The following is a 22,120-nucleotide window of genomic DNA, read 5'->3' on the forward strand; positions in this document are numbered from 1 at the left end:
GATCTCAGCTCATTCCTCTGCTGATCCACCTCATCCACTGGCCTGAGATCTCAGCTCATTCCTCTGCTGTTCCACCTCATCCACCAGCCCAGGATCTCAGCTCATCCCTGCTGTTCCACCTCATCCACCAGCCCAGGATCTCAGCTCATCCCTGCTGATCCACCTCATCCACCAGCCCAGGATCTCAGCTCATTCCTCTGCTGTTCCACCTCATCCACCGGCCCGGGATCTCAGCTCATTCCTCTGCTGATCCAGCCAACTGTTCCTCAGAGCCCTGCAGGAGCACCAGGACTGCTGACCCAAGGGGGTTTGTGAAGCATCCTCCATCCTTTCCCATCTCAGCTGAGAAAGCTGTCACGGGACCCCTGGTTCTGTTTTCTTGCTAATGCTTTAGTTATTGTTGTTTGTTTGCCTTGTTATTATATATACTAGTAAAGAACTGCTATTCCTATCCCCAAAATCTCTGCCTGAAAGCCCCTTGATTTCAAAATTATAATAATTCAGAGGGAGGGTGTCTACATTTTTCATTCCAGGGGAGGCTCCTGCCCTCCCTAGCAGACACCTGTCTCCCAAAACCAAGACACCATGTCAGACCTGTCACCCTGGTGACACCAAATCATCCAGTGGCCGTGTGGCCGAGGCCCTGAGCAATGGCTACACCCTCATCTTCACCTCAGTGTTTACCCCGTGGCGGGGAGGAGGGCTGGGATGTCTTTCTGCAGTGTTTGCAGGCCTGGTTCCTAGGAGAACTTCCCAAGAAAAGCTTTCCAGTGAGTCAAGGAACAGCATTTCCGGAGGAGGGAGCGACGTGGGAGCAGCCCCAGTTGTTGCCATGACAGGCTGTGGGAAGGAGGAGTGCTGCCAGCAGTTGGAGCAGCACGGAGCTGCCCACTGTGGGTGGGCACCTGACCCTCCTGATCCTGCTCTAAGGTCATCCCAGGATGAAACATTCCCAGGGGACCGAGATCCAAAGAGCACTAAGGTCACCTGGAGTTGTTATCTCCATTTTTATCACGTGAAACAGACACCGAGTGACTCTCCCGAGGTCAGGCACTGGGAAGTGGTGGAAAAGCTTGGTTTGAAGTCCCACCTGGACCACCCTCTCCCAAAAAAAACCTTGGAGAACTTCTTCCCCGCTCCACTTCCCTGGAATTGCTGAAAATCAGGTTGGAGGCAGGGTGAAAGCTCAGAGGAGAGGAGGAGAAAAGTGGAATTTCCACTGTTAGGCCAAGTGCTGGCCCTGTCTTTTGGCTGTGACCATTGTGGAGGGAGCCAGTGGAATTAAGAGGGGCAGGAAGCTGTGCAAGGAATCACTGCAAAGAGGAAATGCATAGGAAAATCAGGAAAAATCACCCAGAACGAGACAAAAAGGCGCAGCCCCATCCAATCTGATCCCCTCTTTACTCCCCAAAACTTCACGGATGCCAGGAAAACAAAGTTCCCTTCATGCTGCCAGGCCCATCCCACCCATCTGGGGATTTCCAAGAGTGGCACAGAGGGTCTCACCCCCTTCCAAGCTGCCCAAGCTCTGGATTAAAACCTTGCAGGGCTTCAGGGTTCAGATGGGAATGCCCCCTGTTCTAGCACAGGATGCTCCAGAATTATCCCAAAGCAAGGCGCATCCCGGATTGCCAACGGCGTGGAGCGAGCAGACGCTGGAGAACGGCCAGGACCTGCTGTCGGCTGGGTTGGAATCAGCAGGATGGACCCACAGCCTGGATGGATCCTTCCCTGGGCTGCTGCCAACCCAGCCGGCTCATCCCTCACACGGCTGCTCGCTTTTTTTCCCTGGAAATTGCTCCAGGACCAGCGGCTCCTCATTCCATGGCCCGGGACAGAGGCAGCAGCTCCCTCTCGTGGGCTTTGTCTGGCTCTTCGTGCTGGAAAGCAGCCAGAATTTCCTAAAAAACTGTTGTTTTTTGAGTTTTTTTAATCGTTGTGTCTCCCCCTCCCGCAATTCAGAATATTCATTAGTGCCCCAAACTTGGAAATTTTATGGAAAAGTGCCAACTTTCATCAAATCCCGCCTCGTAGGCTGGGGGGCTTTTTATAGTTTTGCCACCTTTTTTTTTTTTTTTTTTTTAATGGTTTTATTTTCTTCGCTCAGTCTGGAATTCAAAACAACTCATTTGAGCATGGAAAGGGTTGATCCTTCGGATTCACTTGCCCAGGGTCTCTGGAAAGATTTGGGGGTCTCCATGGAGCCATTGAGGTGCAGTCCTGGCAGGGGGAGTTATCCCAAAATCTGCAGTTTGGGGGTTAGATGCACACTGAGCCATCCAGCATTTAGATAAGGTCAGGACACGAATCCACAAAAGTTATTCCAGTTTGGAATTCTGGAAATCCAATGTGTTTCATGCTGCTAAAAGTTAAAAAAAGAGGAGAATGAAAAAATTTTGAAACACATTTTTGTTTTGTTTTGTTTTTTTTTGCTTCATTCCCTCTTGACCCCAAACAGCTCCAGAGATTTCAGCTCCCAGCTTTTGGTTTGGAAAACTCCTGGTTTCTCAAAAAAGCTGGAATTTTCCCCAAAAGCTGAATTTACTGCACCTTTCCCACCCAAACTCCCAGCAGGAAAGTGTCAGGAGCCCAGAGATGCATTTTCCCATCCCTGGTACTTGCTGGGAGCAGCCAGGTCACTTCTCCCCTCTCCATATTCCCTGGTTTCTGTGATCCAGCCGGTCACTCCGGAACCCCAGCGATGTTGGTCACCCCCCAAACCAAACGAGGACCTCACCCCCTTCCCTGAACCCTACAAAGAGTTAGGAAACAGCTCTGGGCTTTGGGGAGGAGGTTTGGGGTTTTCCTGCCTGGCCCAACACTCATCTCCTGGTGGGGGTGGCAGGGGGACAGTGGCCACTGGTTACCATCTGATGTCTCCTCTCCCCTGGATCCCTGCCTTGGGAATTCCTCTCCCTCTTTTCCAAGGTTTGATGGCTCTATCCCATTCTCCCTCTCCCTCACAGCACTCCTCACCCACACACAAGGATTGGCACAGGGATAAATTTCCCCACGGGATTTGGCTTGTTGGTGGCTCTGATAGCAGAGATGAAGGGTGACAACTGTCCTGGACCTGAAGGAACCACGTCACAACTCCATCCATCACATCCCTGAGGTATTTAAACTGATTATTATCCGCAGCCAGGCATTTATTACTCCATTTGGAATTGTTGCTCCATCTCAATTCCACGTGATCCTGCCGGCTCCAGATGCTGAAAGGGCCGTGTTTGCTGCCTCTCTCAGTGCCATGCTCAGGGAATTCTTCCTCCAGGGAGATTTTTCCATGCCTTGGAGGAAAATATCTCCCCCTCCCCTCTGTCCCCATGTTCATCAGGTTGGGTATTCCCAAATTCCTGCAATAATGCCAGGATGAGCCTCTGGAGCATCTTCACCTCTGTCCAAGTTTTTGGATGGGGTCAGAGAAGCTCAGGGCAGCCTGGAGTGAGGAGAAAAAGTTTTTTACAGCCCTTTTTTGTTTAGGATCCTCCAAACAACTCAATCCAAGGGGTAGACACAGCTCAGGGTCATTTTCTGGGCAGCCTCTTACGTGTGTTAATGACTCTCATCTCTCTGTGGTCCAGATTGGCCCTAATTCCCTGCCAAAATTAGTGGTTGGGAATCACACCCTCCTCTCCTTCCTGCACATCTCAGATGTCTTGGAGAGGAGTAATTGCCACCGGGGTTGATTGGCATTACGGGAGGAGGGATTTCCATATCCTTGAGCTGCAGTGGGAATTACAGGATCACGGAATGCTTCGGGTTGGAAGGGACCTTCAGGATCACCCAGTGCCACCCCCTGCCCTGGGAACACCTTCCACTATCCCAGGCTGCTCCAAGCCCCATCCAACCTGGCCTTGGACGCTTCCAGGGATCCAGGGGCAGCCACAGCTTCCCTGGGAAATCCATTCCAGAGCCTCACTCCCTTCCCCATAAATATTTTCTTTCCAATATCCCATCTAAACCTACCCCATCTATTTTACTTCATTTTTTATGTTGTAAAAAAAATAACCCTTTTCTCTTCAGCCATGCCCAGGATGATTTATTTTCCCTTTCTATTATCCATGGATACAAGGAAGTTTTTCTGCAGCCAAGGCACAGCAAATCAAGCAAAAAAACTCAGCCAGTTTTGCTTTAAAGCAGCAAAAAAAAATATAAAAATTCCCGACTGTGTTTTCCTGCAGGCTGGGGGAGCCTCTGTCTCCACGACTGCAGGAAGAATAAATCCAACCCAATGAAATATTAATTATTAGAGTCTGTCCAACTGGGATTCCTCAGTGCTTTCAGAAAGCGGAAAAATTCTGGCACACAGGAGAAAAAACACACAAATCCCTTTTTTGTTTTTTCTTAGTTTTTTTTTTTGTTTTTATGAGGAAATATTGTGTGATGAGTAAATTAAGAGCTTCGGGTTGAGGGAAGGGAGGGAGCTTGAATCGCTTTAGAGTGGGAAATAAAAATTCCCAAAGAGGGTGGGAAAGAGATCATGCTGTAAATAAGAGGAAAAAAATTCCTTCTCACTGTAGGGGGGGTGAAGGAAAGCAGAAGTTGATTAATAAAGGAGAGACTCATCCCTGAAAATTCCCTGTTCTGCAGAATTTGGGAAGAAATCGTCTAACCTTATCAGCCCCAGGCTGCAGCCCCAGGCAGCCCTGCTCAGCACAGCTCAAAGCCCCTTTTGTCCCCGTTGTTTACCAGGCTGGGGCTGGAAGCACAACACAGAGCGTCATCCCTTGGCTGAGGAATGTTTTGCAGATTTGGGAGCTTTGACTCGACTTAAAGCACTCCCATGATTTTTCCAGAGCAAAATTAGCAAAATTCCTCCAAAAAAGTGTTGTTTAGGAGAAAGGAGAGGCACCCAGAGCACATCTGGCAATGAAAAACCTCTGTTGTCTTGTCGTTGTTTATTTTTCCAGCCCCTTTTTGCCCTCGTTTCTCTGCAGCCTCTGGAAACATCTCTGTCAAATATTTTCTCTCTCTGGGTCTCTGTTTTCCCAACAAACCTCTCCAAGCTTCCTCAGCAGCTCGACCCAAATGCTGCAAATGCTTTTCTTGAGGGGAAGCGAAGGAGGAGGCATTGATTTCTTCTCTCTGGTGCCCAGGACCTGAGGGAACAACTGGAGATGTGTCAGGGAAGGTTTGGCTGGATTTTAGGAGAAGGTTCTTCATCCAGAGGGTCTTGGAGCACTGGAACTCCCCAGGGAAGTGGTGTCACAGCACCAAGCCTGACAGAATTCCAGAAGTGCTTGGAAAAAGCTCTCAGGGTGGGATTGTTGGGCTTGTCCCCTGCAGGACCAGGAGCTGGACTTGGATGATCTTTGTGGATCCCTTCCAACTCAGGATATTCCATGATTACCCTGCTTTGGAGGATGTCTGAGGAAAAGGTGAATTAATGGATTGCTGGAAGACACAATTCCAAGTGGAATTGTGAATCCAGGGAGCTGCTGGCCCTGGGTGAGGTCGTGTGGCTCCAACAACAGCAAAGCAATGTGAAGGATGGGATTCCCATGGATGATGGAAGTGGAGGTGGGGACAGATGTGCGGATAAGAGGGGTTGTTATTTTTGCCCAGAATTTTCCACTCTGTGCCTCTAACTGAACCCAAAGTAGGATTAAATTCCAGGAGAAACCCCTCTGGAGATGCAGGAAGTGCAAAAGGAGCATCTCCCTCCCAAAGCTGCAGAACAGAGCACGACAAGACAGACATTGAGGGGCTGGAGCGTGTCCAGAGAAGGGAATGGAGCTGGAGAAGGGTCTGGAGCACCGGGAGCAGCTGAGGGAGCTGAGAAAGGGGCTCAGCCTGGAGAAGAGGAGGCTCTGGGGGGACCTTTTGACTCTCCATGACTCCCTGAAAAGAGGGGGCAGCCGGGGTGGGTCAGGCTCTGCTCCAGGGAACGAAGGACAGGATGAGAGGAAAAGGTCTCAAGTGGTACCAGGGAAGGTTCAGGCTGGACATCAGGAAGAATTTCTTCACAGAAAGCGTGGTCAGGCATTGGAAGGGGCTGCCCAGGGAGGTGCCAGGGTCCCCATCCCTGGAGACATCCAAGGAATGCCTGGAGGTGGCACTCAGAGCTCTGGTGGGGATGCTGGAGCCAGAGAGCTCAGGGTTGAGAAGAAAGTGAGAAGGAGGTTGGGAGACACCACAGGACAAGACGGTGACAACAATGCTTTATCTGTTCCTCGTGTCTGATGTCCACACCCTCCTGGGGGAATCTAGCCAAGCTCTTCAGTCCTTCAGGGTCCGTTTCCTTCCATCAGGAAGCTGAAGAAGGGCACGGAATGGGACCCCCAGCACCTCACGGGCGAGCCAGCCGGGGCCCCGGGCACGCGCTCAGGTTGCACAGGAAGCTTTGGCAGCAGTAGGAGGTGTAGGTAACCAGTCCCAGGAGGAAGTTGTGGTGTGGGCAGGTGCTGGAGCACTTCTTGGTGATCCTCTTCCACAGGGACAAAACGCCTGGCCCAGAGAAGGGAGAGAGAGGATTAGCAATGGGGTTTGTTGAGTGGTCCTTGTGCAGGATGGACTTGGGTTGATGAGTCCCATTGTCCCCCCACAGCCCAGGAATTCTGGGTGACCTCCTACACAAGGAATTTCATATCCGTGCTAGGCATCCAGCACTTCCCAGCATGGATCCTCATACCAAAACTTTTTTAGGTGTACGATGACAACGTTCATTCCTGGATTTAAATTGCATTTCCAGGCTTTTCCATTTGAGGGAAATAATTCTGTTTCCCTCTATGTCTGCCTTGGATCAGAAATAGTGTGACCACCAAGGAGCAGGGAAGTGATTTTTCCCCTTTCTTGTCACTGGTGAGGCCACACCTGAAATCTTGGGATCGGTTTTTGGGCCCTCATGGCAACAAAGAAATTGAGTGTGTCCAGAGAAGGGAATGGAGCTGAGGAAGGCTCTGGAGCCCCAGGAGAGTCTGAGGGAGCTGGGAAAGGGGCTCAGCCTGGAGAAAAGGAGGCTCAGGGGGGACCTCCTGGCTCTGCACAACTCCCTGAGGTTGGGGTCAGGCTCTGCTCCCAGGGAACAAGGAATCAAGGTTCAAATTTATTTATGCTTCCTCCGAAGGATCCTTCTTCTCCCAGTGTCCCCTGATTTTCAACACAGAAATAAAACAACAGCTAGAGGACAATCTCAGCGTGTGATGGAGAGAAGGATTTCAAACTTCCAGGAATGCCAGGCTGGGTTAGGAAGGGCTCCACCTCCCACTTCCCAATGACTCCTCAGCCCACCACAAATCCAGACCTCACCTCCCATCCCTGAATCCCCATGAGGGGGTCCAGAGCCAGCACCTACCGATTCCTACAGAGGCCACATTGGTGACACAGTACTCGTCCTTCTCCGAGCACTTCTCGGCCTTCAGGCAGCTCCAGTTGCTTTGTTCCCAGTTGCAGGTGTAGCAGTACAGGGCATTTGCTGCAGGAAGAGACACAAAACAGGGAAGAGGGAGATGGAATCGTCTTGTGCCAGCCAGAGTGAGGCCGGGAGGAGCAGGGCAGGGATTGTCACTCTGTGCCAGGCACTGGTGAGGCCGTGCCTCAAATCCTGCGTCCAGGTCTGTCCCCTCATGGCTTTGAGGGGCTGGAGCCTGTCCAGAGAAGGGAATGGAGCTGGGGAAGGGTCTGGAGCAGCAGGAGCAGCTGAGGGAGCTGGGAAAGGGGCTCAGCCTGGAGAAAAGGAGGCTCAGGGGGGATCTTTTGGCTCTGCACAACTCCCTGACAGGAGGGGACAGCCAGGGGTGGGCTGGGCTCTGCTCCCAGGGATCAAGGGGAAGAACAAGAGGAAAAGGCCTCAAACTACACCAGGGGAGGCTCAGGTTGGACATCAGGAAGAATTTCTTCACAGAAAGGGTGGTCCAGCATCGGAATGGGCTGCCCAGGGAGATGGAGGAGTCCCTGGAGGTATCCAAGGAATGCCTGGACATGGCACTCAGAGCTCTGGTGGTGATCAAAGGTTGGACTTGAGGATCTTGGAGGTCTTTTCCAACCTAAATGATTCTGGGATTCTGTGAAATGCCAGCAGCAAAGATTATCCCCTGCTTATCATGGAATCTCAAATCCGCAAGGTGCAGGTCTGATAAAAGCCATGGAGCTGAAAGATCCAATCCACCCTTCCAACGGCACATCCAGCCTGGCCCTGGACACTTCCAGGGATCCAGGGGCAGCCACAGCTTCTCTGGGAATCCTGTTCCTCACCACCCTCACAGGGAAGAATTTTTTCCCATATATCCAACCTAAATTTCCCCTCCTTCAATTTGATAGGCCGAGGGCACCAAGTTTGATGTGATGCTTGGAGCAGGGAAGGGCAGAGATTCCTGGAGGAGTTTCCAAGGATGTCCCAAGGCCTGGGGTCACTTTTTATACTTGCTGGGGACTATTAAACTGCAGACTAATTAGGCAGAAAGCACTGGCAACTGAAGAGGGTTAATTGGGACCTCCACAGCTTAGAAAAGTCAGGCTCCCACGCCTTTGTCTTTGGGTGGGACATCAGTGCCCCCCAAAATAAATCCAGAACCTGGTTTAAGGGACAAAGAAGATGAGGAGAAGGATTTCTTACTCTTTGCTGTGAGAATTCAGCCCTAAGACACATGCAGTGAATGCTTAATTTTTACTGCCTGGATAATCCAATGTGGATTAGGCCAGGCTTCATTTTGGCACTGAGGACAACCTCCCTGTCTCCCGGGCCTTGTTAACGCTTGGAAATCTGTCAGGATCACTGTTCTGGTGAGTGAACAAAGCTAAATAGCAGAAAGGTATTCTTAGGCCACAATGAGCCAGAAATAACTATTCCAAGGAATTCTTTTTCTGCACCAGACGTGTGGCACAGTTCCAAGAGCTGGCAAAGCCTGTCCCGCTCTCCAAAATGAGGATAAGGTTTATTCTCTCTGGTCTATAGAGGTTAAAGGATCATATTCCTTAAAAAAGGATTTAATTTACCACCTCTCAGCGAAATAAAAAGCACCATCTATAACACAATTACTATGTAAATACCCACCACCATTAATTAATTCAGACTACATCCAAATTTCTCCCTAATTCCCTGATTTTTTTCCAAAAATCTCTGAAGTCAGCAAGCTGTGGGGTCTTGGAGATGGGTAGAAACAACTGCACAGGGCCAGATGTTGGAGGTGTGGCCCTCATGGGCCAGGAACACTGAGAATTATGCTGTCTTCATCAAAATTTAGAAATAACCGCAGCCTTGCACCCCCCTGACAGGAAAACACCCTGGAAAGCCTCTCAAAGGCAGACCAGTGGGAACTGCCTCCTTTTTTCTGTCTCATTTCCATAAAAATCCAGCAGGACGGGGAAATTTCCTGTCCAAAAACAAACTTTTCACACACCCAGACAGAGATTCTAGATAAAAACCCCCAAAACGAGCACTGTATCCATTACCTATGTCCATTCCAAGAGCTGAGGAGCTCTCTCCCGTGATTTCTTCCCCTGGATATGAGGCATTCCTACCTTTAAAACACTCAGCTGTACTTTATCTAGGAGCAAACCTCACCTTGAGCTGCAAATAGCACCAAAGCCAGCACCACAAGGAGGGAGAACTTCATCTTCTCCCGGTCGTCTCCGCAGCCCAGGAAAAACACCCTCACCTGGGGACAGGATATAAATCTTCCCTGCCTTTGGACGGAGTGATGAGGAAGCCAACAATTTGGAAAGAGTGGGCAGGGATCATGGATTAGATGAGAGGCCAAGAATGCAGGTGGGTTGTTTTCTCACCTCGGCATTGCCTTCAGGCTGGGCTGGTGATTCCAAGGAGCAGTGAAAGCACTCTGGGAATTCACACCATTTATTTGGATTAATCCTTTAATTCCTCTCTGGTCAGCAGTGCTGCTGGTGTTTGGGTGGGGGTTTTGTTCTGATCATCGCATCTGTGGCCAGGTTATTTCCTTTTCTCCAAGGAAAATGGGAACAGTTGGCATAAACTAATGGAATTGTCTGGGTGGGTTATGACAAGTCCATTTCCAGGGTTAGGAGAACTCCCAACATTTGCAGTCAGGGTAAACCAAGCTGGATATTCACAAGGACAGGAAATGCATAACTTGGTTACCTACAAAGTCTGAAATCATAAAATCATCGGATGGTTTGGGCTGGAATGGACCTTAAAGACAATCTCATTCCCACCCCCTGCCTGACAGGGACACCTTGCAGGTGCCTCCAAGCCCCATCCAACCTGGCTTTGAACAATTCCAGCAAGGGTTAAAAATATCTTTGTCTCCTTTTCCATGGAGCATCTGATTTCTAGTCCTGCTCAATACCAGTCAGACAAAAATGTTATCAGTGTTTACAATTTCTCTGCATGAAAGGGGTGGAGATGGAGCTGATAACTTCAGCTTCCACCTGACTGCCTGTCCCGCTTGTGCTTCCAAGGAAAGAGCTATCAGGATGTTTAGTGCTGGAACATCAGCAGACATCTCCATGAATCACCAAGCCACCAAGGAGCAGAGAGGGTGAAGCAGGAGGAGCCCCTTGGAGTGAAGCCGCTTGGGCAATCGGGTGTCTGCATATCCCTTCCTTCTCCATCCTGTGGGAGAAGAGAGCGGAGACTGACACAGCCTGGGATTTAGGAGATGGAAAAGCAGAAGGGGCAGAGTCTCCAAAAACATGTGGAAGATGGATGTGGGTTAAAATGATTGAGGGTCAGCATGATTTTCTTGGTAGGAGCCAAGTGAGATGAGCAAAATTCCCTGGAACAGAGGAGATGCTCATCCAAGACATTCAGAATGTCCAGGGGGATCAATCACTGACCAAAGTGAAGGCCAGGATCACTCAGCCAGAGGAAGTTCAAGGAAACACCAAAACCCACCACATCTTCCTTTTCAAGGAAACAAAAGCTGGGAGAAATCTCGCAGAGAGCTTTTTTTGCTCAATTCACAGGTATTTTGGAGGTTTCTGACACCACAGACTCTGTTGACGTAAAACTGGATCAACAGGATGGGGAAGTCAGCCCAGATAACCCCAGGAGCAGCAGCCATTCCTCTCCCATGGATCTACACCTGGGTGTGGAGAGTATAAACCACATCTCTTGCCCAAGAGATGAAGCCGTGCCAGGCTCGGGGACTGCGTGCCCCGGGAATGTCGCAGGAGGTGTGTCAGTGCTGCCAGGTGTCACAAGGCAGTGACCAAAGGGCAGGACCTGTTCCAGGGAATTGGAATTGGCCAGCCTGATTCATCATGGCATCAGGGGTGACTCTTTGGGGGAGTCTGGAAGCCTGGGAAGCCAAGGCTCAGCATCCTGCAGTAGTGGGAGCACCCTGGAAAAGCTCTGTCCTCCTGTTTTCACCGGTTTTGACTGTTTGCGGGTTTTTTGAGGAAAAAGAATGGAAAAATAATTGTGTAACTCTTCAGTGTGATCAGGATTGTGGACTCCCCACCCCTAGAAATGTTCAAAGCCAGGTGGGATGGGGCTTGGAACAACCTGGGATCCTGGAAAGTGTCACTGCCCATGACAGGGGGTTGAAACAAGAGGGTCTTTGAGGTCCCTTTTAACCCAAACCATTCCATGATTAACATCTATTCCCTCAGTTCCAAGGACTGGTGACACAAATATGTCCTGCCTGACATAGATCCAGAGAGAAATCACCAAGTCCAAGGATTCCAATCTGCTCCTCGCTGTCAGCCAGAAGAGGATCTCCAAGGCCATGGGAAGTGGTCCACCACAGCTCCACTGGCAGGAGCGGTTTGAGGGACAAGTGGGACGATGGACAAAAGTACATGATGAGTCAATTCCCATTTTGGGGCTTGCTGGTGGCCCACTGAGCCAGATTTTTGGGAAGTTACCGTCCCAGCCTCGGATGATGTGTGAGGTGTGGCACTGCCATGGCTGGAATTTCCTCGGGAGCCTCAGGATGGTGGTGCCACCCTGGCTGGCCAACACATGGGAGCACGGAAGGCTTGGCTGGGTCAGGGCAAAGATCTGGAATAAAGGTGTCCCAGTATCCATGGGCTACAGCTGTGGCAGAAAATTCAGCTTTTCCAGGACCATCTCCAGCACAGAGGTCAAGAGATGGATATCAGCCTCTTGGGAATAATCCTTCCTTTGTGCCACCTCCTCTCTTTTATTCCAGGTATTCCACGGAGTAATGATGGTTGATCCATCCTAGAACCTTGCCAGGGAATGTGCCAACAATTAAACCCATTCATTAAATGTTGTGGATGCTGATCCAGACCAGGGACGTTCCTAGCAACTGTTTATTTCCCTATCTCAGGTTCATCCTTGGAGATCAGGCCCTCGCAGGCATTTGAATCACATCCTTCAGGATGAGAACTCAATCCTGGATTTTACTCTCGGCTCTGGAACACTGCACTGCACGCCTGTGTTGGTGCCACGGGAATGTGGCTTTGTTGGCCTGGCCTCTGGAATGTTCTGTCTGCTGAGTGTTCCTGGATGTAGAACAGAGACCCGAAGTCAAGGAACAGGGATCTGCTCATTTTTTGGGAGCCTTATACTGGGCTCTTCTCAAAATCGGCCTCGGAAAAGTATCAACACAAACCCAGTGACGAGGAAGGACAGAAACATCACAGATTGGCCTCATGGGGTCTATTCCATATGCTTCAGGACATATTCCTGTTATATGTCCTGAAGTTTTTACCCACTCAGCTTCCCTGTGGTCAGAGGGTGACACACCTGATCCCTTCTCAGGTGGCATCTCAGAAAATTCCCAGATAATTCCATCTATCCCTCTGTTCTGCCATCCCCCACCCAGTCCTAGTGCATCAGAGATTGCAAGATGGAATTGGTTCTCAGCTCCAGGGATATTCCAGCCCTAAATAAAACCCACTGAAGCAATTGCAGAGTCTTGCTTCCCCACCCTTCATTTTTTGTGATGTTTTTGAGGGAGAAAAAGGCCAAATATTCCAAAAATTCCATTTACCAGGAATGAAGGACACATGGCCCTGGGAGAAGAGGAACTGTGTGTGTTGAGCACCTCCCGGGTGAGTGACAGCTCCAGCTCTTCCCTTCCTCAACTCAGTGACAGTGAAAAGTGATTTTTCCCTTCCTCCTTTTTCCATCCCTTCTCCACAGGGATTTCTCTGTGCTGATCCTGCAAGGCTCATTCTTTGCACCCTGCTTGGTGGTGACCTGGTAAAAATCAGGACACCAAGGTGAGCTGTCACCACCATGCCCCTGACATAGACCCGGCCTCACCTCAGACCCTCACAGGCGCTCAGATTCCAGGGAAAACAAGAGGAGCTTGGAGTTCATCCCACACAGGTTTTGCATGTCAAATCATGGAAGGACTTGATCCTTGTGGCTGCTCCTACCAATCTCCCACACTTTTCCCCATTCCTGGGTGTTTCCATGGGGAAGAGACACTCAGGATCAGGAACCAAGTGTGGGTAACCCAGGGCTGGGATACACCAAGGCGCTGAAATCCTGAGAATTTTCCCTTTGGCTTCCTCTCTTCTAAGCAGGGCAGGGAAATGGTGCCCCAGGGCCATCCCAAATCCCTGGTTATGGATATTGCCTGATTTTATGGTGTCTCTGGGGCTCCTGTATTGCCCAAATCCCAGCTGGATCTGGATGAAGTCACAGAAAGGATTACACCTGTAACTGGGGGCATTAATGGGGGAATCCAACAGCCCTTGGAGCTTCCCTGGGGCTGGAATCACTGCAGAAGAGCTGCCATGGAATCTATACCAATAATAGATGGAAAATCCACGCACAGTTCCAAGGGCTATGGAACAGCTGTCCACACTTTTTAATTGTTAATGTGTTCCTCAGCCTGGTTTTGACCTGACCAAGTAGGACCATCCCTGAAAATCTCATATCCAAAATCCCAGACCTTCTCCAGAAAGGACACTGGAACAATACCACCAGAGCTGTAAATCCATTATTTTTAAAAGGCTTTTTTTCCCCATAAACCTTCTGAAATTTCCATCTGGCTGAGACACGCAGAGAGCTGGGGCTGTGCTGATATGGATTGGATCTTCCTCCTACTCACTTCCATTTGTTTTATTCCCTGTGTAATTCCATGAACAACCTGTTCCCAACCACCAGCCCTGCTGTGAGTCAGTTGTCTATAAAAAGAGAATAAACAATAAACATATTGGAATTGCTTTTTTTTTTTTAAATGGTAGATGCAGAGGGAATGTTTATATGAGCTTTTGGGAAAAAAATTCTTCCCTGTGAGGATGGTGTGGCCCTGGCACAGGTTGTCCACATAAGTTAGAATCCCTGGAAGTGTCCATCCAGGTTGGATGTAGCTTGGAGAAACTCTGGATAAGTGGAAGGTGTGTCCATGCACAGAGGATGAAACAAGACGAGCTTTAAGGTCTTTTCCAACCCCAAACCATTCCATGATTCTGAGGAATCAAGCCGGGACAAGAAGCTTACAAAGGCATTTCAAATACGCAGGCCAGATTTTTTTGGGAGCTGTGACAGCAGGAAGGAGAACGAAAACCAAACTCCAACCCAGCTCTTAATAATATATCCTTCTCTACTGATTTCCTAAATACCCCAGGATGAGGATTCCTGGATTTCTGTGGTGCTGCATCCCACCAGGAGAAACCACTCTGTGAAAACTGGGACCCCAGTTCTGATTGTCCACATGGGGTCAATCCTGGAGCCTCAGTAAGAGCTTGTTCCCAAAATCCACAGAAATCCATGTGGATTTCTCTCCTGTGACTCCAAAGAATATCCTAAAGTGGAAATGCGTTTCGAGGATCATCCGAGTCCTGCCTGCTCCAGGAAAATAAAGATTAATCCTGTGCAGAACAACAGGGGGAAATCTGGATAGAGGCTTTTCCATCAATTTTGATTCCTGCTTTGAAGACAACTCATAGAATCATGGAATGGTTTATGTTGGAAGGGACTTTGAAGATCATCTCAATCCAACCCCCTGCCATGGACAAGGACACTTTCCACTATCCCAGATCATTGTCCAGCCTGGCCTTGGACACTTCCAGGGATCCAGGAGCAGCCACAGCTTCTCTGGGCAACCTGTGCCAGGGCCTCACCCCCTTCTGTCACTCCATACCTTCCCTTCTCTCCCATTCCACATTTCCCCTCCTCAAGACCTCCAAGACTGAATTTCCCTGTTCTGTGTCCTTGGATCAGAGGCAAAAATCCTTCATCCTGCGCTGAATTATGGCTTGGTACTGCTATTTATACAAATCTACAGCTGCTCCACAGAAAGCTAAACAAAAGCAGGGCTAATTAGCCAGAGCCACTTGGTCAATTAGGAAAATTGCTTTTCCCACTCAGACAAGATTAAAAAAAAACCCAAAAGCCGCAGGCAAGGCAAGGTCTTGACAGGTCAAGACAAACTCAGTCTGACCAAATCTAAGGAGCCCCAATCATGGAAAAATTTATGTTGGAAAAGACATTAAAGATCATCCACTTTTACCCCTGCAATGGGCAGTGACAACTTCCATTTGTCCCTGGTTGATCCAAGCCCTGTCCAACCTGGCCTTGGACACTTCCAGGGATCCAGGGGCAGCCACAGCTCCTCTGGGAATTCCATTCCAGAGCCTCATCACCATCACAGACAATAATTACTTCCCAATATCCCACCTATCCCTGCCCTCTGGCAGTGGGAAGCCATTCCCTGTGTCCTGTCCCTCCATCCCTTGTCCCAAGTCCCTCTCCAGCTCTCCTGGAGCCCCTTCAGGCACTGGAAGGGGCTCTGAGGTTTCCCTGAATCCTTCCCTTCTCCAGGCTGGACATTCCCAGCTCTCCCAGCCTGGCTCCAGAGCAGAGGGGCTCCAGCCCTTGGAGCATCTCCATGGCCTCCTTTGGACCTTCTCCACATCCTTCTGATTCCAGATCTGGACACGATGCTCCAGGTGGGTCTCACCTGAGTGGGGCAGAGGAGTATCCATAGAAAATACCAAATTAAAGGGATAATGAACAACCCTGCCTTGAATTCAAAGAGGAAGACCTGGACTGAACAATTCTCTTTTCTATTTCTGGAATTTTATCTCCTGCTTTTGTCATTTTTGTGGTATTATTTTATTTTTTCCCCAGCAGAAAGGAGGGCCCTGTGAGAATGACCCAGCACAGCCCCTTGGAGGAGCTCTGTCAAATATGAGAACACAGAGGAAAATCAAACAAATAAAAAATAAATATAACTTTTTTTTTTTTTTAATCACAAAATGCAGCCAGGGTTTATGCAGCCTCAGTTCAGCCAGGTTTTTGCTGAAAGGGCCACACTCCAAAGCCTGCCCAAATGGCTGGAGGAAAAAGAAATGAAATTATGGCTATAGCCATCCAGTAGAGGGTCCCACAGGCAAAGGAAGAGAAGCCAAACTTAAAAAATAAAGGGATTGTGCCGAGTTCCTGAGCTTGGAAGGGCAGCCAGGCCTTCTGGGTCCAGTTTATCTCCCCTCACCACCTTCCACTCCCAGCCCCAGCAGAATTTGGGTTTGAGGACATTTGAGTTCATTCTATGCCTGTTTCTGTCTGAAATCCAGTGTTGGATCCAGGGATGCACAGGAGAGGGGTGGAAGTGGAGATTTGAGCCCTCCAGGGCTGCTTCCTGCACCAGGAATGAGCTCTGGGAAAATCAGAATCTGTTTCTGCCTGGGGGACAGCCCAGACTGGAACAGGAGCCCAAATTAAAGCTGTTAATTTCCACCCCAGTCTCCTCTACTTTGGGAAATCCAGCCTTCAGAAGCAGAAAATCCCAAAGAACCTTGAGAAAGAGATGGAAGAGATTCCACAGAATGAGCTCATTCAACTCGAAGTGACCCTGGGAAGGGGATTGGAGACTTCCTTGTTGTCCCATCCTGCCAGGAAAATTGTCTGCCCTGTTTCCAAGAGGAGAGGCAGCCTGAACACCACCTACACACCTGGAAACGCGGCATTTTTTGGGAAGGAATCAGCTGTCTGCCTCCTGCAACACAGGGCAATCCCAGGGAACCTCTGGAAGTTCCCACAGTCTGGACAGATGGCACATCACTTGGAAGAGGTATTTCGTTTTTGCTAGGACAGAGGGGAATGGCTTCCCACTCCCAAAGGGCAGGGGTGTATAGGATATTGGAAAAGAATTCTTCCCCGTGAAGGTGGTGAGGCCCTGGAATGGAATTCCCAGAGAAGCTGTGGCTGCCACATCCCTGGAAGTGTTCAAGGCCAGGTTGGATGGGGCTTGGAACAAGTCCCTCCACAGCAGGGGGACAGAATTCCATGATCTTGAAGGTCCTTTCCAACACAAACCAATCCAGGATTCCATGATCCCTCTTCCTTCCAGGCTCAAGGCAGCAGAAGGAATTTAGGAGCCTCGCTGCAGCTGGGAGAGCCTTTATCCCAAGGCTTTATTCCTGAGCCAAGCCAATCAAATCATAATTGCAACTTAATCCCAACTTGGATTAAGAACATTAATGAAATAAATTATTGGGATTTCTCCTGCCCCAGCCTGCAATGGCTCAGGAAAAAACGTCTGGAGAAGCCAATCTCAGAGCTTGGGACAACTCAGCTGAGCTTTTCCTGATTCTTTATTTTGTTCTGAGTAACAGAGGTGTCCCACTGGCAAAAAATAGGGATAGGACGAGCCAGGCTGGAAGTTACCCACTCATTCCTTGTGGGAGACCCAGGATGTGCAGCCATCCTCACCCCAGAGCCAGCATCAGCTCTCCTTCAACGGGTACAAACCTGAGATCCTGGAGTTTTATCCTTCCCTGGAATCCTTCCCACTGCCCCACATTAACCAGTTCTTCAGTTTTATCCCAAGGATCCAATTTCTCCCAGGTTGCTTTCCTTGGCATCAGCACTTCCTACCACGGGCTCTGGAGCTCAGGCTGATTTTCCATCCATCTGAGCCTGGCTGAGTGTGAAGGGACAGGAATCCAGGGAGCTCTTCTAGCACATGTTTTATTTATGCCAAACCACAGCCACGCTCTTGTCTCCCACTAAAAAAGGTTGGGAGAGGAAATTCACCGAGTTCAGAGACAGCAGCCACAGCCTCAAATATCCTTCCCCTTTCCTCTCAAGCTAACAAAACATTCCCTTGAAAGTTTCTGTTCTGTATTTCCCAGGTTTTTTCTCCTCATTTTTGCAACGTCAGACCTCACGGGAAGAAGGGCAGGGAGGAAAATCCCTCTGGAAATCCTTCACCTTTTTCTTCCCCAAAACGCCACAGGGGTTTCCCACGCTGCCAGGCCACAGGTGGGTGGTTTTCCCTTCATCCCATCACTCCAGGGACTGGATGCAAGGGAGAAGCAGCAGCAAACGCTCCATCACCTCCCCTTCCCTCTCAGCACCAATTAAGATAAGGAGAGATGGAATTTTGGCTGTTTTAAGTTTGAAATCATTAAGCAGATGAGAGATCAGCCAAGCAGAGCTGATGAGTTCCCTTCCCCAGAGTGGCTGAGTCACCATTCCTGGAGGGATGCAAAAGACATGGAAATGTGGCACTTGGGGACATTGTCTTGTGGTGAATGCAGCAATTAACAGTTGCACTTGATGAACTTAAAGGGCTTTTCCAACATAAAGGATTCCATGATTTAGATCATCTGATGGGCCAGGAGGGGAGGAGAGGAGCCCTGCCAACCTGAAACTACGGAATGTGGCTCTGGAAAACAGGAGGCTGATGAGGTTTTTTTTTCATCCATGAGGACCAAAAATCTGTTGGACACAGAGATATGTGAGAAGGTTCATGACGTGCACAGCTCTGGCCAATGGATTTTATGTTCCCAAATTTTCAGGATGCTGATACCAAAGCAAGGGTGGATCCCACTGGAGCTTCCAGCTGCTCCAACAGCTTCAGCAGGAAGAGGAAGAGCTTGTAGAGCCCCCAGCCATCCTCAGACAGGGGCACCAGAGGCACTGAATCCAGCTCTGGGATCATCAGCACAGGGATCTGGAGCCGCTGGAGCAAGTCCAAAGGAGGCCATGGAGATGATCCAAGGGCTCTGCTGTGGGGCCAGGATGGGAGAGCTGGGAATGTCCAGCCTGGAGAAGAAAAGGCTCCAGGGACACCTCAGAGCTCCTTCCAGCACATGAAGGGGCTCCAGGAGAGCTGGAGAGGGACTTGGGAGAAGGGATGGAGTGACAGGACAGAGGGAATGGTTTCCCACTGCCAGAGGGCAGGGATAGATGGGATACTGGGAAGGAATTCTTCCCTGGGAGGGTGGTGAAGCCCTGGCAGAGGTTACCCAGAAGAGCTGTGGCTGCCCCTGGATCCCTGGAATCGTCCAAGGCCAGGTTGGCCAGGGCTTGGAACAACCTGGGATAGTGGAATGTGCCCCTGCCCACGGCACGGGATGGAATTCCCTGATTTTTAAGATCTTTTCCAACCCAAACCATTCCATGATTCCTTGATTTTAAGTTCCAAGTCCCAGAACCTGGGGCTAAATGATGCCACAGAACAGGACAGGCTGAGGAGGGATGGAGTTGCTGCCTTTAACAGGGACAATTACGGAGCTGTGTCCAAGGATAATCCGGCTCTGCACCAAGGACAAGCAGCCGCTTCCAAGACACACCAAGGGAAACTCCAAAAACTCCAACCAGACATAGGGAAGGAAAAGCTTTGACAGTGATTCATTTCCAAAACAATGACCCTGAGAGACTGCAGAGGAATCTCCCTCCACAGAAACATTGAAATTAAAACCCTGAATGACCCAGCCAGAGCCGAGTCTCTTCTGAGAGAGTTGAACTCCAGCCCTCCAGAGACCCCTCCCAACCCTGCATTTCTGGGAAGAGTCTGGGAAAGAGCAGCAGATACCAAAGCAAGATAAGAGGAACTTCTCACCTCTTTCTCCCACCCCTAAATTTATCTTCTCCAACAGCTCCTCCATCAATGCCCAGGGCCATCAGCGTAGGACATCCCCAGGCTGCAGTATGGGAACAAACTTCCCAGCCCTCACATGGGGTTTTTTTGGATTTTTCCATTTGTTTGGGAGGTTTTTTTTTGGTTTATTAAAGATTATTATGTACCTAGAACACCCCTAAACTGATCCAGTACCAGCCTGAACAGTCATCTTTGTCCCTGGTAGATTTTTGGGGAGCTCTCCTCCCACCCACAGCGATTAAAAAAAAAGGCATTTATGAAAAGCAACTTAGGCAACCAAGAAGTCACAGGGGAAGGTGTCATTTCTGGTTTTGTCACAAACCACAAGTTCCCCTTTTTAAATAAAAAGGGGAAGTCATCACAATGGAAAAAATGCTAAACTTTTGACTTCGAATTTCACCAAATGCTGTCATGGTCTTGGGTTACCAAAGGCATCAAACGCAGGTTTTGCTCTGCCTACATCATCATAGAAAGCTGGAAAAGACCTTTAGGATGATCAAGTCCAACCATCATGTTCATCACAAAACCATATCTTCAAATGCCATTTCCAGAAGTTTTTTTGAGCACTTCCAGGGATAAAGATTTCAGAAAAAACATTGGAAAAATGGAGCTGAACCCATGCCTGGAAAGGGCCAAAGTGAGGAGGGGTCAACTGAGAACATCAGCATTGCTTGGAGCCACCAAATTGCCCCAAATTATTGGGGTGGGAGAGGGATGCTCCTCTCTGGGACAGGAGTGTGATCCTGCTCCACGGGGTTCTGAGCAGTAGGAAAAGCTCCTGGACATTGGGCCATGGGAAATGTCTATGGAATATTGCCAGAAACACTTGGAGTCCTGCAGGAAAAACAGGGTGAGGATGGACATGACCATTTGGGACAGCAACGACCCAGCCTTTCTGGAATTACTCCTTTATTTTATAGGATCCCAGAGTGGTTTGGATTGAATGGAACCTTAAAGCTCATCCATGTGCAGGGACATCTCCTGCTATCCCAGGCTGCTCCAAGCGCCCCACCCAACCTGGCCTTGGAAACTTCCAGGGATGCAACACCCAGAACCACACACGGAATGAGTTTCAAAAAGCCTCCAGTCATGGATACTCAGAAAAAAAATAAACCACTCCCAGTTTTAATGAAATGCATTCCAAGACCTCCATTTCCAACCAAAACAGCAACAATTTCAACAGGAGAATGAGTGGAAATAAACACATGGGAAGCACCAGGAGCTTTGGAATACGGAGCCCTGGACAGCAGCCCTGAGGTGCCAGAGGGTTTTCCTGCCAATGCAACAGCTTGCTCACACCTGGGATTCTCTGGGATGTGGGAATTCTGCCAGGAACGTGCTGATAACTGCCTTTTTTGGGATGTGGAAAGCAGCCAGCTAAGCAGCAAACACAACCAATTTATGCTGTTAATCCCTGCCTGCTCCATTCCCAGAGTGGGAAGGATGATGCCAAAGGTGCCATCCCAACACAGGAGCAACTCCAGGAATACTGGTCACACATCCCACAGAGCCTGGCCCAGCATTATCCCATTTCCTAGGAGATTCCCCATTTCCTAAACCTCTGGACAGTTCAGTTCCTGCGCTGGATGCAGGAGATGAGCCAGAGCCAAGTGAAGAAAATAAGGAAATACACATGGCCTCAAGTGAGAGGTCCTCTCCCAGACAAAAACTGAACCACATGGGGCTTAAAATACACTTTGCTCATGACCAAAACTCAGGTGAATTTTAACCCCCTGCAACGTGAAACTGCTTTTAAATCCAACATCTTCCCTTCTGCCTTCTCCTGACATGACACAAATTCACTCCCACGTTTTTTCCATTTAATATCCCTGCAATTGCACAACTTTCTCCTCTCCTGGAGGTGAAAGGGCACAAAGTCCCCCAAAATGTAAAACCATGAGATTTTTGACTTTCCCCCCAGTGTATCCCTAACCCAATCCTGGGTTTTATATTGCAGTTCCTCATTTTTCTGCTGTCTTGTTTATCAGCACAATTAAGGCTCTTATTTAATCTCCTTCCAAGACTCCAGAGGAAGAAAGAAAAAAATCCCATGTATTTGGCAACTCTGAAGATGAATTAAGAGCTCCCAAAGTCCAAAATCCCAATCAGAATTACCTGTTTCAACTGCAAATCCAGGTGTTTGGTTTTCCATACAAAATACAAAAGGCACCACATTCAGACAACCCTCAGCCCCCAGCAGCAGCAAATTAAAAAAGAAAAAGCTTCCCAGCAGCACCAAATGAGCAGGATTTGGAATTTAACGTGGAAGGCACCACCTCAGAATTCAAAGTCCTCGCCAGCCATGGCGATGGCCCAGGCAAACTTCTCCCTCTGGGTCTTGTTGTAGATCTTCTCGATAGGAATCCCAAATTTCTTGCACCTGTACA

General features: G+C 49.2%; 1 protein-coding gene across 3 annotated transcripts in view; it reads right to left on the bottom strand.

The window, feature by feature from the left end:
* Positions 1–4,070: 4,070 nt before the first annotated feature.
* Positions 4,071–22,120, bottom strand: part of TOP1MT (DNA topoisomerase I mitochondrial) — a 28,488-nt gene continuing 10,438 nt past the window's right edge. For 2 of the 3 annotated variants that reach the window (XM_015620085.3, XM_015620088.3), the window contains 2 exons: positions 7,295–7,414; positions 4,071–6,447 (listed from right to left, as the gene is read on the bottom strand). In XM_015620085.3, coding sequence (XP_015475571.1) covers positions 6,228–6,447; positions 7,295–7,414 — 340 coding nt within the window. In that variant the 3' untranslated portion in view covers positions 4,071–6,227. Of the gene's footprint in view, positions 6,448–7,294; positions 7,415–20,625; positions 22,114–22,120 lie in introns of those variants that run through there. The other variant, XM_033512483.1, reaches the window with a different exon arrangement.

Source organism: Parus major, chromosome 2 (assembly GCF_001522545.3).
Source record: "Parus major isolate Abel chromosome 2, Parus_major1.1, whole genome shotgun sequence".
NCBI classification, from domain to species: domain Eukaryota; kingdom Metazoa; phylum Chordata; class Aves; order Passeriformes; family Paridae; genus Parus; species Parus major.